This window comes from Stenella coeruleoalba, assembly GCF_951394435.1.
Source record: "Stenella coeruleoalba genome assembly, chromosome: 21".
In the NCBI taxonomy this organism is placed as follows: Eukaryota; Metazoa; Chordata; class Mammalia; order Artiodactyla; family Delphinidae; genus Stenella; species Stenella coeruleoalba.
This window is the reverse complement of record NC_137167.1, coordinates 23561242-23575659: the sequence shown is the minus strand read 5'-3', so window position 1 is coordinate 23575659 and position 14418 is coordinate 23561242. Positions and strand designations below refer to the sequence as shown.

At 45.9% G+C, this 14418-nt stretch overlaps 1 protein-coding gene across 2 annotated transcripts in view; it reads right to left on the bottom strand.

The window, feature by feature from the left end:
• IRF2 (interferon regulatory factor 2) overlaps nt 1-14418 on the bottom strand; it is an 84588-nt gene that overhangs the window by 37655 nt on the left and 32515 nt on the right. For both annotated transcript variants that reach the window (XM_079908923.1, XM_079908922.1), the window contains one exon: nt 2971-3066. In XM_079908923.1, coding sequence (XP_079765049.1) covers nt 2971-3057 — 87 coding nt within the window. In that variant the 5' untranslated portion in view covers nt 3058-3066. The remainder of the gene's footprint in view (nt 1-2970; nt 3067-14418) is intronic.

Below are 14418 nucleotides of genomic sequence, written 5' to 3'. Positions count from 1 at the left end.
GTGGGAGAAGAGAATTTGGAATGGCCTCAAACCACCAAAACACAAACAGGGATTCTTTTTTTTTTTCTTTGCGGTACGCGGGCCTCTCACTGTTGTGGCCTCTCCCGTTGCGGAGCACAGGCTCCGGACGCGCAGGCTCAGCGGCCATGGCTCACGGGCCCAGCCGTTCCGCGGCATGTGGGATCTTCCCAGACCGGGGCACGAACCCGTGTCCCCTGCATCGGCAGGTGGACTCTCAACCACTGCGCCACCAGGGAAGCCCACGAACAGGGATTCTTAGGCTTATGAATGGGCAGGAAATAACAGTAGGGTCTGAGTGAAATATTTCTGTGGACAGACGAACGCCAGCCAGCCTGAGTTGGCAGAAACCTATAAATAGATGCCCTGGGGAGGTGTGGGTACGGAGAGGAAATGCCCTGAGGCCACCTGAGGTCTACATGGACAGGCACGGCTCTGTCCACATTGGGCGCTCAGGCAGCCCACAAGCTCCTGGGACAGCGCCGTCCTGAGTGGTGCCGTGTGCTGTAGCCACAGCACACCCTCCTTGCTTCAGCCTGGCCCACACCCAGCCCAGCAGAGGACAAGGGGACAGTCTCCTGTCCCTCTGGACCAGGGAAGGGAACTCACGAGCCAAGAGCCGGAGAGGGGTCAAGTGCTCACTTGCACCAAGAGGCATCCATTCACTTTCTGGTCCTCTATCCGAAAAACACGGGCACAGTGGCCGGAGGAAAAGGTGTCTCAGTGCAGAGTACCGGTGAGGAAGCTACCCTGCGAGGATGTGTAAGTTCCCTACAGCCGTCGTAACAAACTGCCACCCGCTGGGCGGCTTTACCACCACAGAAACGGATTCGACCACAGTTCTGGAGGCCAGCAATCCAAAAGCAAGAGGGCAGCAGGGCTGCGTTCCCTTCAAACGCTCTGAGGACAATCCTCCCTTGCGTCTTCCCGCTTCCGGCGGTTCCAGGTGTTCTTGGCTTGTGGCTGCATCACTCCAGTCTCCGCCTCCTCTTCCGTGGATGTGTGTCTCCTCTTCTGTGTCTTGTAAGGACCCTCGTCGTTGGATTGGCCCAGCGGGATAATCCAGGATGATCTCATCCGCAAATCCTTATGTTAATTACACCCCCAAGACTCTTTTTTCCAAATAAGTTCACATCCACAAGTTCTGGGGCTCGGGATGCGGACCTATCTTTTGAGGGGGCCGCCATTCAACCTACTACAGAGAACAAACTGTAGCACGTCAAGCACCCACCTGGTGCAGGAGACGCAGTGACACTGTGAGCGCGCCACTGCATTGAGCCAGCCAAAACGGGTGGGTGGGTTTTAAAAAAAGAAAAAGCAAGAGCAAACTTACTTCTCTTCGGAAATCAGCAACATCTGCTTTAATTTCACACCCTAAATCAATAATAGGCAATGTTACTTTGTACTTCACAATAGAATCCTACTAAACCTACAAGCCTTGGTTTCCTCGTCTGCAAAATGGAAAAAATAACAGCATCTACCCCATAGTGGGGATTATGGGAGTGAAGGCACGATCTTGCACAGAGAAGGGCCTGCACTCCATAAATTAGCTTTATCATTATCACTATCGTTATTCTTGTCCTTGAGGACCCTATGTCTCTTCAACTCTCCTTTGACTATCATCTCCCCTTTACTGACACCTCTGCATGCGCCCCTGCTAACCCAGCAGGACGAGGGGCAACCCGACTTCTCGTCTGTTTCTTTGCAACAGGCTAATTACAAAGCCCCTCCAGGATATAAACCTAAAACACTATAGACATTGCAAGCCTGGAAAAATATATTGTTTGCCATTAGACCTTAAAATACATGACAGGTCACGTGAAGTGAGCATACGCTTTACTTAAAGTATGTCTGTTTACTTCTACCCCATCTTGTTTCAGAAGGGACTCAGATCCATTCAAATACATACACTGTTACACTTAAAATAAGTGAAAAAATAGGTAAATGAGGGGAAAAGAACAAAAAGAAATAAGATTTGAGAGATAACTGAAAAAATAAAATGAAGCAAGGAGTAACATTATTTAAAAAAAAAAAAATGCTGCAATATTTTGTACACTTGTTAGGAGTGGCCACAATCTGGCTCGAAGCTCTGGAGCACGTGATACAAAGGTAAAGGCTGACCTGCTAAATTATTCATCGTGTCCTTAAGATTAAAAACGCAGGGAGGAGGCAGAAGAGGAAAAAGACATTTGCTCCGAAGAACTGCAATTCCTGGTAGTGCGAGAGCAATCTCTCTCTCGGGCCATCTTAGAGAAAGCATGATGTATTCGTTGCTTTTCTAGATTTTAACTAAATGTTTTCAGGTGGTCTTTACTTTTACATCCAATGTCTTCCTGATTCCGCCCATGAGAGGCAGGATCAACTAAACAGAGTTTTCAGGTTGATAAAAGTAAGGAAGTATTTATGTATAGATAGGGGGTGTAAATGATGCAATACTGCTTTTTTAGGACAGGGAGGCACACAAACAGGATTCCATGATAAAAATAAAACCATTTTTTAAGACAAAAACAAAAGTTTTCTTTACATAAAGAGATACTGAAAAGAAAATCAGTATGCTCCATTCCCAGCAGAAAGCCCTACGGGTTCCATGTCCTCTAATCCTCGAAAACCAGAAGCAAGAACGGAATTTAGAGAAGGAAAAGGGTAAGAATTACTGAACAGAAATACAGCAAGAAGCTTCCCATCAACAGTCATCCACGAGACCAGAGCCTTACCTCGGGGTCGAGGCTACAGTCTGAGAGGATGATAAGTCTTCCGTGTATGATAATTTCATATTTTCACGATCCTTTTTGCTTGGTTGTTTTTTGTAAATAATAAGCATAATATTTTGGACACGAAGAACAGTTTCACTTGCGGTGATCCACAGGCACCGGCTTAGTCAGGGTCTCTCTCACACAGATACACACACGCATGCGCATACAAGCAGACGCGCACACACACATGCGCACTTACCTTGTTAAGCCACTTCAGCCCTGGTATCGTGTTTGAGTTGATCTGTTCTTCCAGCCACGGGCGCATGCGCATCCTCTCCACCGGCATGGTGCCCTTCTGCAGAAGAGAAGCAACACATCAGGCATTTCTGCTACCCACTGTCATGTCTGCACCGTGAAGTCTGACACCCCTGCCTGATCCTCTTCTATTTTCCTCTTCCTCAAAACCGGACAGCTTATGGGGGCTGGGGGGCCCTGAGAGCTTATCAGGGGATTTGCCCTAGAGCCCCCCGCCCCTGCTTGAGTGCGGTGCTCATTCCCCAGAGGCCGTCTCGGTGGGGTGGTGGTGCAGGCCACCCCTGCTCTCAGCTGAGAGGGTCCCATGACGCAGAAACTCGGCCAGTCACAGGGCCCGGACGCCTAACGCTGGGCTGTGTTTACGGCAGGTACCTTCAGTGTATCAGGTACTCAGAGGACCAGGGCCTGACAAATACCTTTGGGTATTATCCTTCCAAGAGCCGAGGGTGGACAGAGTAACCAAGTCATTCCTCGAGGGTATCTGGGTAACAGACGCGCGTCGAAGCCCCGGCATGGGCACTTGCAAGCGCTTACGGAATCAATTCACGCGGTTCCAAGGCCTTTCACCCACTGGCCACCCCTCCTGATGTCGTCTGTCTCCCTGCAGAGTGCACCAGCCTCTAGCTCTGGCTTCAGCATCGCTCTGACGGGAAAGCATCTCTTTTTTTTTTTAGTACTTTTTTTTAAGATTAATTAATTAATTAATTGATTGATTTTATTGGCTGCGTTGGGTCTTCCGTTGCTGTGTGCTGGCTTTCTCTAGTTGCAGCGAGCGGGGGCTACTCTTCGTTGCGGTGCGAGGGCTTTTCATTGCAGTGGCTTCTCTTGTTGTGGAGCACAGGCTCTAGGCACGCAGGCTTCAGTGGTTGTGGCACACGGGCTTCAGTAGTTGTGGCACGTGGGCTCAAGAGCGCAGGCTCAGTAGTTGTGGCACACGGGCTTAATTGCTCCGCAGCATGTGGGATCTTCCTGGACCAGGGCTCGAACCCGTGTCCCCTGCATCGGCAGGCGGACTCTCAACCACTGCGCCACCAGGGAAGCCCGAAAGCATCTCTTATTTGGAGTGTTCCCTCAAGGGTCTTTCCTCACTGCCATCAGTCTCCTCTGGTCTGGGGTCGCCTGTCCTCCACCAGCCCACATAACACCTCTCTCTCCTCCTTCCAGATGCATTTCTAGACAGTCTTTCCCTTGTCCACCTAAATACACCCAGAGCGGGGTCACTAACACAGTGCCGTCTATCACTCATCTTCAGCCTCTTTACACGGAAGTTTAAATTCGATGCAGGATTCAAAAGCAGAGACAATGGCAACCAAGCATCCCTTCCACAGGACTTCGTGCACAGCGGGACATCATCCTCTTTTCAACCCTGGGCTGCCTCATCTTTCCTTTATTCATTTTCTCCTCCAAAAACGAGCTCTGAGTATTCTATTCAGATGACTTCAGGCTGAGATGGTCAAAGTCTCAGTAATCTCCTCGTCCAGCTCACAAAGGCCTTCCCGTCTCCCCTACATGCAGCTGCTCCGCCACCTGGGGCCCCGCCCTCTGCCTGTAGAGCCTAATTCAATTCTGGAACTAAATCCTAGCCCCTGCCTTTCCCTTGGCCCTCTGCCCCACTTCTGACCTACTCGCTGTCTCAGACGCCGCCTGCCGCTGCCTCTCTGTTCCTCCTTCCTGGCCTTGCCAATCCCCAGCAGTCCTCCAAGATGCAGCCTCCGCCCTCCTCCACCATGAGGCCCCCCCTGACGCTCCAGCGGAAGGAAGCCGTCCCCCTCCAGGCCCCACAATACCCAGGGATCCAGTACTGCTCATTTGAAAATCGAACATTGCGTCAGGGCAGCTATTCCAATGTTGTCTTTCTTCTTATCTAACTCTTATCTTAAATGCAAACTTTTCAGCTGTGCTCAGCCTCTCTTCCTAACCAAAGTGTAAATTCGCTGGGAGTAGGAGCTCTACCTCTTCTAGGTCTTTGGCTAATCCTACAAAGCCTAAATGCAGCCGTCCCCCCACCCCGCCCCCTCCGAGATGTGCAATACAAGGACCAAGCCAGTTCTGAATATCAGGCAAGGTGCCGTCACCATGGCAGGCTGGCCCCGCCCACTCATCTGGTGGCTTCAGGAGTGACAGGAACTGCAGGGACAGTCCAAAAGGACATGGAACGGCCACAGGGAGCCCCCAACACAGCTGCTCTGAGTGGGTCTCAAGTTGTTCCACTCACTCGCTCTTTCACCCACCCACTCAAAGATCATATATCAAGAGTGATGTTCCAGGAGTAGGAAGAAAGAAGACAGTCCCTGCCATCTAGGGACTCCCAGTCTAGCGGGAGACAGGGGAGAAGATAATTCCCACAGCCCACGGAGCATCCTGTGTCCAGGATGATAAGAGGAGTTATGGAGAGTTCTGGGAGCGTCAGGAAAAGCTGTCCACATTAGATGCACTGGGTGAGTGTGCACTGTAAGGGCTCTGCCCAGTCAATCCGATCAGATCCTCCTTCTTGAGAAGATCTTAAGACACAGAAAGGGCGCAGCTAAGTCAGGGCAGTAGGAAGAGGAGCTACGTAGTGACACGCGCTTCCGAGGGGACAAGATGACAAGCTCAGCAACACGGAAACATGCCCCTGCTTCCAATCTGTCATTATAATAACATATTCCTCCCCTATTTTTTTTTTTTTTTTTTTTTTTTGCGGTACACGGGCCTCTCACTGTTGTGGCCTCTCCCGTTGCAGAGGCGCAGGCTCAGCAGCCATGGCTCACGGGCCCAGCTGCTCCGCGGCATGTGGGATCTTCCCGGACCGGGGCACGAACCCGTGTCCCCTGCATCAGCAGGCGGACTCTCAACCACTGCGCCACCAGGGAAGCCCCCTCTCCTATTTTTTTTCACAGACAACCCATTTGGAAAAAACGGTCACCTGAAATAGTTCAAAAAGCTTTCTGATCCGAGTAGGGAAAACTCTATTATCAAGGGCTTCACTTATTTCAGGTTCTATGGTGTTGCTGCTTTTAACGGCTAGGACATCCCCGATGATACACAATGAAAGGTAACCCTTTTACCCGGAGGCACGTCCTCTGTCTTACTTGATTTTACAGCCTGCTCCCCCGCCCCCTGCGACAAACACACTGAACAGGTAATGAATTACCAGTGGTCTCGCCACACAACCCAGAATAAAAAGGTTGCCATTTGACATAGATTTCTCATGACTCTCAAGTATGCATCCTCCGGTGAAAGAAAGGAAAGGCAGAATTCTACATGCAGCCAGCACCAGAAACTCATGCCTACGTGGCATGTGTTTTCTAGCTTCTATCAGTGAAATTCAAGATGATAGACTGGTCTTCCTTCTTTAAGGCAAGTTTCCCATGGGCAGCAACACCCAGGCCAGCGTTGCTTGAACAGAGCTGAAGAAGGCATGGAACTCGGTAGAGAAGACAAAGAGGTGCTATTTTTGCCAAGAGGACCAAAATACACCAGAAATCGGGACGCTCGTGTTCCAGTCCTGGCTTTGTCATTACCACTGTGTGTCCTCGGGCCAGTCACTCAATCTCTCTGGTGGATACTTTGATCATCTAGAAAAAGGAGAGGTTTCACAAAGATAATTTCTGAGGTTATCTGTGATTCTAGGAATCCGTTGGTAACATGAAGGCTCATAATCTGATTTATCTTTTCTGTAAGCTTCATTTCTTGTACACTGTGCTGTTTTTAAAAGTGAAATGCTTAAATTTATGGTTCTATAAACCTAAAATATGAAGCTTCTACCCTCAAGCCTGACTTTGGAAAATCAGCTATCCTTACATCTTGGAGATTTCGGGCTGGGATCATCTTCAAAACCATGGCATTGGCTACAAATCAATTCAGTACGTGGCAAGTATTCAGAATATTACTGGCACCAGGGCTGCTCCATAAAGGCACGTGAGCTGTTCACTGTGATACACAGGACATAAATCGCATCCCCCGTGAAGCTGACCATGCTAACTGTGGTCCTGAGTAGTGTCATTAACAGTGATCTTGAATTCTAACTTAAATAACTGAGGTTCGGGTCTTGGAATAGTAACAGCAATGGCTACTACTACTGAGCACTTCCTACATGCCATGCATGAAAACCAGGGTTTTCTGGGAGCTTCTCACTTCTCTTTTAACCCTAGGAGGTAGGGACTTTATTACCCCCTATTTCAGATGAGGGGATAGGTTGGGGAACTGCCCAAAGGCAACCTGCTGGTCAGTAGGAGAGCCCAGACTCTCGTTCAGGTCTGTCTGCAAATCCCCAGACTCAGAAACCGTAATGCCTGCCTTACTCTCACTTCAGAAGTATTCAGTTATGATGGTCTTTTAACTGTTCTACTTATGGAGGTATTCCCAAGCCCTCCCTGTTTTGCATACCACTGATGTATCAGTCATCCTAAAATACCACTTAAATCATGTTAGTGTTCTGTATTACAGACTTCTAAACATCTCTGCTAGATTTTAGATAATAAAATCCTTGGCTGACGGGGTGCTGCTTCTGGTAACGGCATGGTAGGTAATTCAGACCTAACTCTCCTGGTGAATAACTAAGAAACCTAAACAAAGTGTGTGTTTTTTGTTTTGTTTTGTTTAGCAGCATTGGGTCTTTGCTGCTGTGCGTGGGCTTTGTCTAGTTGAGGCGAGCGGCGGCTACTCTTCACTGTGGTGCGCGGGCTTCTCATCACAGTGGCTTCTCTTGTTGCGGAGCACGGGCTCTAGGCGTGCGGGCTCAGTAGTTGTGGCACGTGGGCTCAGTACTTGCGGCTCGTGGGCTCTAGAGCGCAGGCTCAGTAGTTGTGGCACATGGGCTTAGCTGCTCCACGGCATGTGGGATCTTCCCGGACCAGGGATCGAACCCGTATCCCCTGCATTGGCAGACGAATTCTTAACCACTGTGCCACCAGGGAAGTCCCACAAAGCTTGGTTTTAAAAATATGTTTAGAAACATCAGAGAACTAAGATGGTAGTAAAGAATTAGGAGGGCAAGATCTGGGAGAAGAAAGAAACCCAGGATGGTAAGCCTGATGTTTGGGGCATCTGCCGAATCCGGAAGAGGAGGCTTTAGGGCATCAAAGCTGAGCAGAGCTGTTGACACATTCAGTGACCAGGGGAATAAGACCTGAAGCTAAAGAAAAGGGAGTCCTGGAAACCTCCCTCTTTCCAAACATGCAAGCTTTGTAAGGGATAAAACTAAATGGAAATAGACTAACCTCAAAGACTGAAGCCCAGCTTTGATTAAGCTCAATCCTTGACCAAATTAAAATGATCTGGAACTACCAGAAGTTAAGTTAAATCATATCTTGAGGAAAGATGACATTATCCTAAGATTCATATTCTCTCTGCTGTTTTTCAGATACAATGGCCAGCATTCAATCAATACAGCTAGGAATACAAGGCTAAAAGACAAGAAAATAGAAAACCAAGGGAAGTAATGAACAATAGAAGTGGACCAATAGGGATACATACACAGATTTTATACAGATATAATGAATATACACATACCGAACGTTTCCAGACGTAATCTTTAAAACAGCTATGCCTAATACATTCAAGGAAATAAAAGGCAAGATGGAAAATTTTTTCAGAGAACTGGAGACTATAAAACAATAGAAATTCTACAACTAAAGTATAAATAATTAAAATTAAGAACTCGATGGATGGGTTCACCAATAGATTAGACATCACCAGGGGAAAAAACAGTGAACCAGAAGAGAGGTCACAGTGAAACAGACAGAATGAAGCACTGAGACAAAAAAGTGGAACATGTAAAAACAGACCTAAAATCCATAAAAGACTGTATTTTAGACCTAAAAAGGTCTAAACATGGGTAGTTGGAAGTTCCACAAAGATAAGAGAAAGAATGAAGCAGGAGCAAAATTTGAAGAGACAGTGATCAATGACCACCTAACCACAGGTTTAATACTCACTACAGACCCCAAACTGGCAACTATAAATAAAACCACACCTGGGTATACTGTAGCACACTTGGTGAAAACCAAAAGCATAGAGAAAAATCATAAAAACAGCCAGAGGAAAAACAGGCTCATGACCTTCAAAAACCAAAAAACACAAAACCCAGAAGGCTTACAGTGACTCCTCAACAGAAACAATGGAGAACAGAAGACAATGGAAAGATGCCTTTAAAGCACCCAAAGAAAATAATTGCTATTTTAAACTGTTACATACAGTGTGAAAATTTCCTTCGGGAACGAAGAGGAAATAAAGGCATCTTCACTCAGAGGAAAACGTAGAGAATTTCTACCAGAAGCCCCACAGCGCATCAGTTCCCAGTTACAGCTCACAGGAGATAAGCCACAACTGGGTAACAGGGAAAGCAAAGGGATGGGAGCTGAGTTGCTAAGCACAGGGCCTAACTTTGAGGCTGTGTCACAGAAGCCAATCACAGCAGTGCTCAGTGCCATCTCTTCTGCAGCTGCATCATTTGTTTTAAACATGCCTGTGCAGGCTCCTGTCACCTAATAGTTCTCCCCACATAGCCATGCGTCACCCCTCGTATCAACCTACATCAATGTTACCCTCCCAGCAAAAGCCAGCTCAAGTCTATTTTCATCCATTAAACCTTCTCTCACAACTCTAAGCACTGGACCCTATCCTCCTGTGGATGTGCTGTCTGCAGTATCCAGTCATCCAGTGTACCAGCAAATATTTATTAAATACACGTTATTACAAGGAACTGTGCTAAGTGCTGTGGAGGATTCAAAGACGTGTAAGACAGGATCGCTACCCTCAAGGAATTAATAAATTACCTGGGGGCATGAGACATAAATCATATAAAGCTAACTGATAATACTATAATTATAATAATAAAAGACTGCAATAGAGATCCGAAGGCAGTATATGATTAATTGCCAACTAGGTGAACTCGTTCATAAATCATTATTAGATGAGTTCGTAAGCGAAAGCTTTATGGTAAAGGAAGAGCTTATAAGGTAGGGAGGGATCACGTCGGCAGAGAAAAGGCTGCAGGTCAAGTTAGGCAAGGTAAAGGCTGGTACTAATGGCCAAAGCAGAACTGAGGAAGATGTCTCTGCTGATGTGGGCAGAGCAACTGATGCATGTACCAACATGGGGGAAGCTTCATACGAGCCAGCCAGCGTGTGAGAAGCACAGACTGGATAGTGTACAAATATCATCACTAACCCTCACAGCAGCCCTACTCAGTTAAATATTATTATCCCCATTCTAGAGATGAGAAAAAGGATAGCTTGAAAAGGTAACTTTAAAAAAAGAAAAAAGTGTCCAAGTCACACAAGCCCCCAGATGGGGAACCAAGATTTGAGCCCAGGTCTTTCTGGAGGGTCTCCAATGCCCAGCTAGATACTCAGCTTGTTTACGGGGGCTACTAAAAAGCTCTGAATGGCCTCGTTTCTTCATGAACCAAGCTGCACTCTATGCAAGAACACGTGGAGGCAAGGAAGCCAGTAGCCAGAGCTACAGCTCTGTCCAGGATGGTGGCTATGGGAACACGCAGGAAAAGAAAAACGCACGCACAAGTGGCAATACATTTGTAGGAATATAATAGCAATTTTTAGTGGTGATTTTTCCTGAATATGCAGTAATCCTTCCCAAAATATAAGTTCCTCTTACATAACATCCTACACTCCCCACACTGACTTTTGTGTACCTTTTTGAAAAAATAAGAATTTCAGTTTAAAATTATGTGACTTGAGAGGAAGCTGTAGTTGAAAACTGAATATCACCACCACCACCATTCTCATCATCACTCTCTTTAACCCCATCACATTGGCTCAGGCCCTTATTAAGAATGGGATACCAATGCTTTTCATGCACTATTTCATTCCATCTTCAAACAATCTATACGAGGTATAGTATCTTATCTCCATCTCTACAGATGAGGAAACGAAGCTACTTCCCAAGATGCAGAGCTGTCAAGTGGTAAAGCTAAGATTCAAACCCAGATCTTCCTGACTGGAAGAATATGCCCGAAACCTCTAAAACAGTTTTTATTCCAAACATCCAGTAGCAACCCATTAGAGGGTCAGGAAATCAGTTTATTGGATGAAGATCTGAATTACAGGATGAAGATAAGCACTTTAATGTATGAGACTACAGAACAGAAACTATGAGAGTTCCCCAAATAACAGTAAGCATTGTTTCATTAAACTTTTGTTTCAACTTTATATTATTATATTGGTACTGTGGCCAAAAAAGTATAAAAAGCATCGTACTGTGCTAGACTGGTTCCCAGCTGTGTGTACAGATGTGTGTGAGCATGTGGATGGTGGGGGAGGCAGAGGTCATGGTGGAAAGTAGAAAACGGAAGAGAAGGAAATAGAAGAGAAGAAGTGGCAAACCCTTACAGCGGTAACTGACTCCCAGGAGACAAGTGAAATGTACGAGCAAAGTTCAACAGCATGTGCTTGGCATGAAAATACCATGTTCAGAGCTAAGATGAAAGGACTCTGCATTATGGAGGGGGCCTGAGACTTACCCATTTGGCTATACTTAATACTTCTCTGCCTACAATATTCAAATCACGCTACATACTCTGGTGGGACCGTAGGGCCAAGTCAACAATCAGCAGTCAGGAAATCTGAAAGACATTCAGCATTTGGATGGAGCGCTCGACGCAGAAAAAAGCTTGCCTCTCGGCATAATATTATCCACACCAATGCAAAAACAATTTTAAAGTTTTGTTAAACTTCAGGAGAGTTAGTAGGTAATGGAAATCAATTGTATGCTATCCATTGTATCACGGATGTAATTTCATGCACTTACTGTTTTACTTTATTGAACGTTAAAAAGACACGTCATAGATTCAAGTATTTTAGTCTCTAGCCCCGTGTTTCTCAGGTTTTAAGCAATTCAACCATGAATTCCCTTATTATATGGATTTTTCAGGAACCCAACCTTGAATGATGTGGCAGGATTGCTATAAATAGCTCAATATGTCATAACCCAGTATGGCTCAGTATATCATAAGCATACTTTGCTATATTTTCTTTTCACCTATACCAGCATCCCAAAACTGCCTGTGCAGCATTATTACCTGGGGAATCAAAAAAAAAAGGTTCTCTGGCCCCATCCTAGAACTACTGAATAAGAATCTCCAGGGTTTAAGAATCAGTTATTTTTTATTATCCTAGGATAACTGTTATGTAGCTAAGTGTAGGTATCACTGCCATTTAGTATCATTAGCCAATGGCCTTCCATGTCTCGTATGTTTCATGAATATCTCCAGTTGAGTCATGGGAAAACAGGGAGGCCGATGGGGAATAGATTTCACCATGAATGGAATACAAATGCATATGAAATTAAAAGTCTAAATACTTCTAAATACCACAGAAACAGTTTCCCATACTGAGAATCACCCAGACTATAGTTTTTGCATATTTGCCATTCTACCCACAATTTTCTTATTAGGCGTGTTTTCTATACCCTTTTAGAAGACATTACCATAGCTCCTTTACAAAAATTTCCCTGTCTCTGACCACAGTCTACCCTGGTACCTGAAACAGTACGATTTAGCCTCTGAATCACAACCATAAGCTGACAGAGAAATTGACTTATGGCCTCCACACGTGTGCTAGAAAGACACCAAAATATCTCTGGCTTTCAGTACTGCAGGTGAGCCAACGGTCATTCTAGAAAACAGTTCTCAACGCAGCCTAAAGAGAACAGAAGTTCTCTACCCAGGGAGTCAGCCTTAGAAACATATGGCACACGTTGCATCTGTGCATCTGCACTTTTCCAAGAGAGGGTCCAACTTTGCCCTTCAGGCTCCACTTCCCCGCTTCCTCTCCCTAGTATGTCCACTCTCTGGTCCCACTCTTCCCAAACACAGCTGCCCAACCACTTTACTACATATGGGTCTCTCCCTCTTGTTTGTTCCGGTGGCAAAAATTCAGGACTGGGCTACCCTGTCATAATAATAATAATAATGCCATTAGAGATTTATGGTTTATCACCTCACCAGAGCTTTCAAAAAGTCTCTGCAGGTCTTTTTTTTTTTTTTTCTTCTTCTCCCTCATCAGTGCTTCCTGTTCCCCATGGGAGCACTTTCAGATTTTTCCAACCTCACTTCCACACTCATCAATCCCAGCAAATGATCTTGTCTCCAGCTCCAGAGAAAAACAGAGGCCACCACTCTTCTTTCTGAATGTCTGACTCCCTTCCTTCTTCAAACTTATCTGTGACCGCCTTTTGTCCTTCTACAGACCACTCTGCAACAGGGAACGTGGAAGGTTTAAGAGGAGAAATACTTTGTATGATCATCTTTGGGCCCATCCATGTTGCTGCAAGTGGCCCGGAGATGGTCATACTGAGAGAAGTAAGTCAGACAGAGAAAGACACATATCATATGATATCACTTACTTGGGATCTAAAAAAATGATACAAATGAACTTATTTACAAATCAGAAATAGACTCACAGACACAGAAAAGAAACTTATGGTTACCAAAGGGATAGTGGGGTGAGGGGAGATAAATTGGGAGTTTGGGATTAACATATACACACCACTGTATATAAAACAGATAAACAACAAGGATTTCCTGTATAGCACAAGGAACTATATTCAATATCTTGTAATAACCTATAATAGAAAAGAATTTTTTTTAAGTATATATATATATATATATATATATATATATATATATATATATGTAAGCTGAATCACTTTGCTGTACACCTGAAACTAACATGATATTGTAAACCAACTATACTTCAATTTTCAAAAAACGAGAGGAGAAATACTGAGATTGGTTTCAGGTCTTCTGAATTTGAGATATCTTTGGGATAGCCCAAGAGACGTTGGATGGGCAATTAGATATCTGAGGCCAGAGCTCAGGAGAAAGGTCTTGCCTGGCAGTAGTCAGGCACCCCTTTATAGACTGTTCACATGCCATCTCTTCCACAAAGCACACCCTGGCCAATTCACAACTGCCCTTGAATCCATGAAACACACTGCCTCTGGGCTTCCCTGGTGGCGCAGTGGTTGAGAGTCTGCCTCCCGATGCAGGGGACGCGGGTTCGTGCCCCGGTCCGGGAAGATTCCACATGCCGCAGAGCGGCTGGGCCCGTGAGCCATGGCTGCTGAGCCTGCGCGTCCGGAGCCTGTGCCTCTGCAATGGGAGAGGCCACAACAGTGAGAGGCCCGCGTACCGCAAAAAAACCAAAAAAACCACACTGCCTCTAACACGCATCTTATGCTGCCTTACATTCTTTGCTGCAATTTTATGTGCCTTTCTCCACGGAAACAAACCTCTGTTAACACTGCTACATATGTTAACATGTAGAACTAGCCAGCCTTGCACTCTGCACCCAGCAGGTAGCCAATAAATGCAGACCAGCCCTATCCAGCGATACTGGACATGTTTTATATGCACACAGCTCAGCAAGGTAGCCACTGGCCACACACT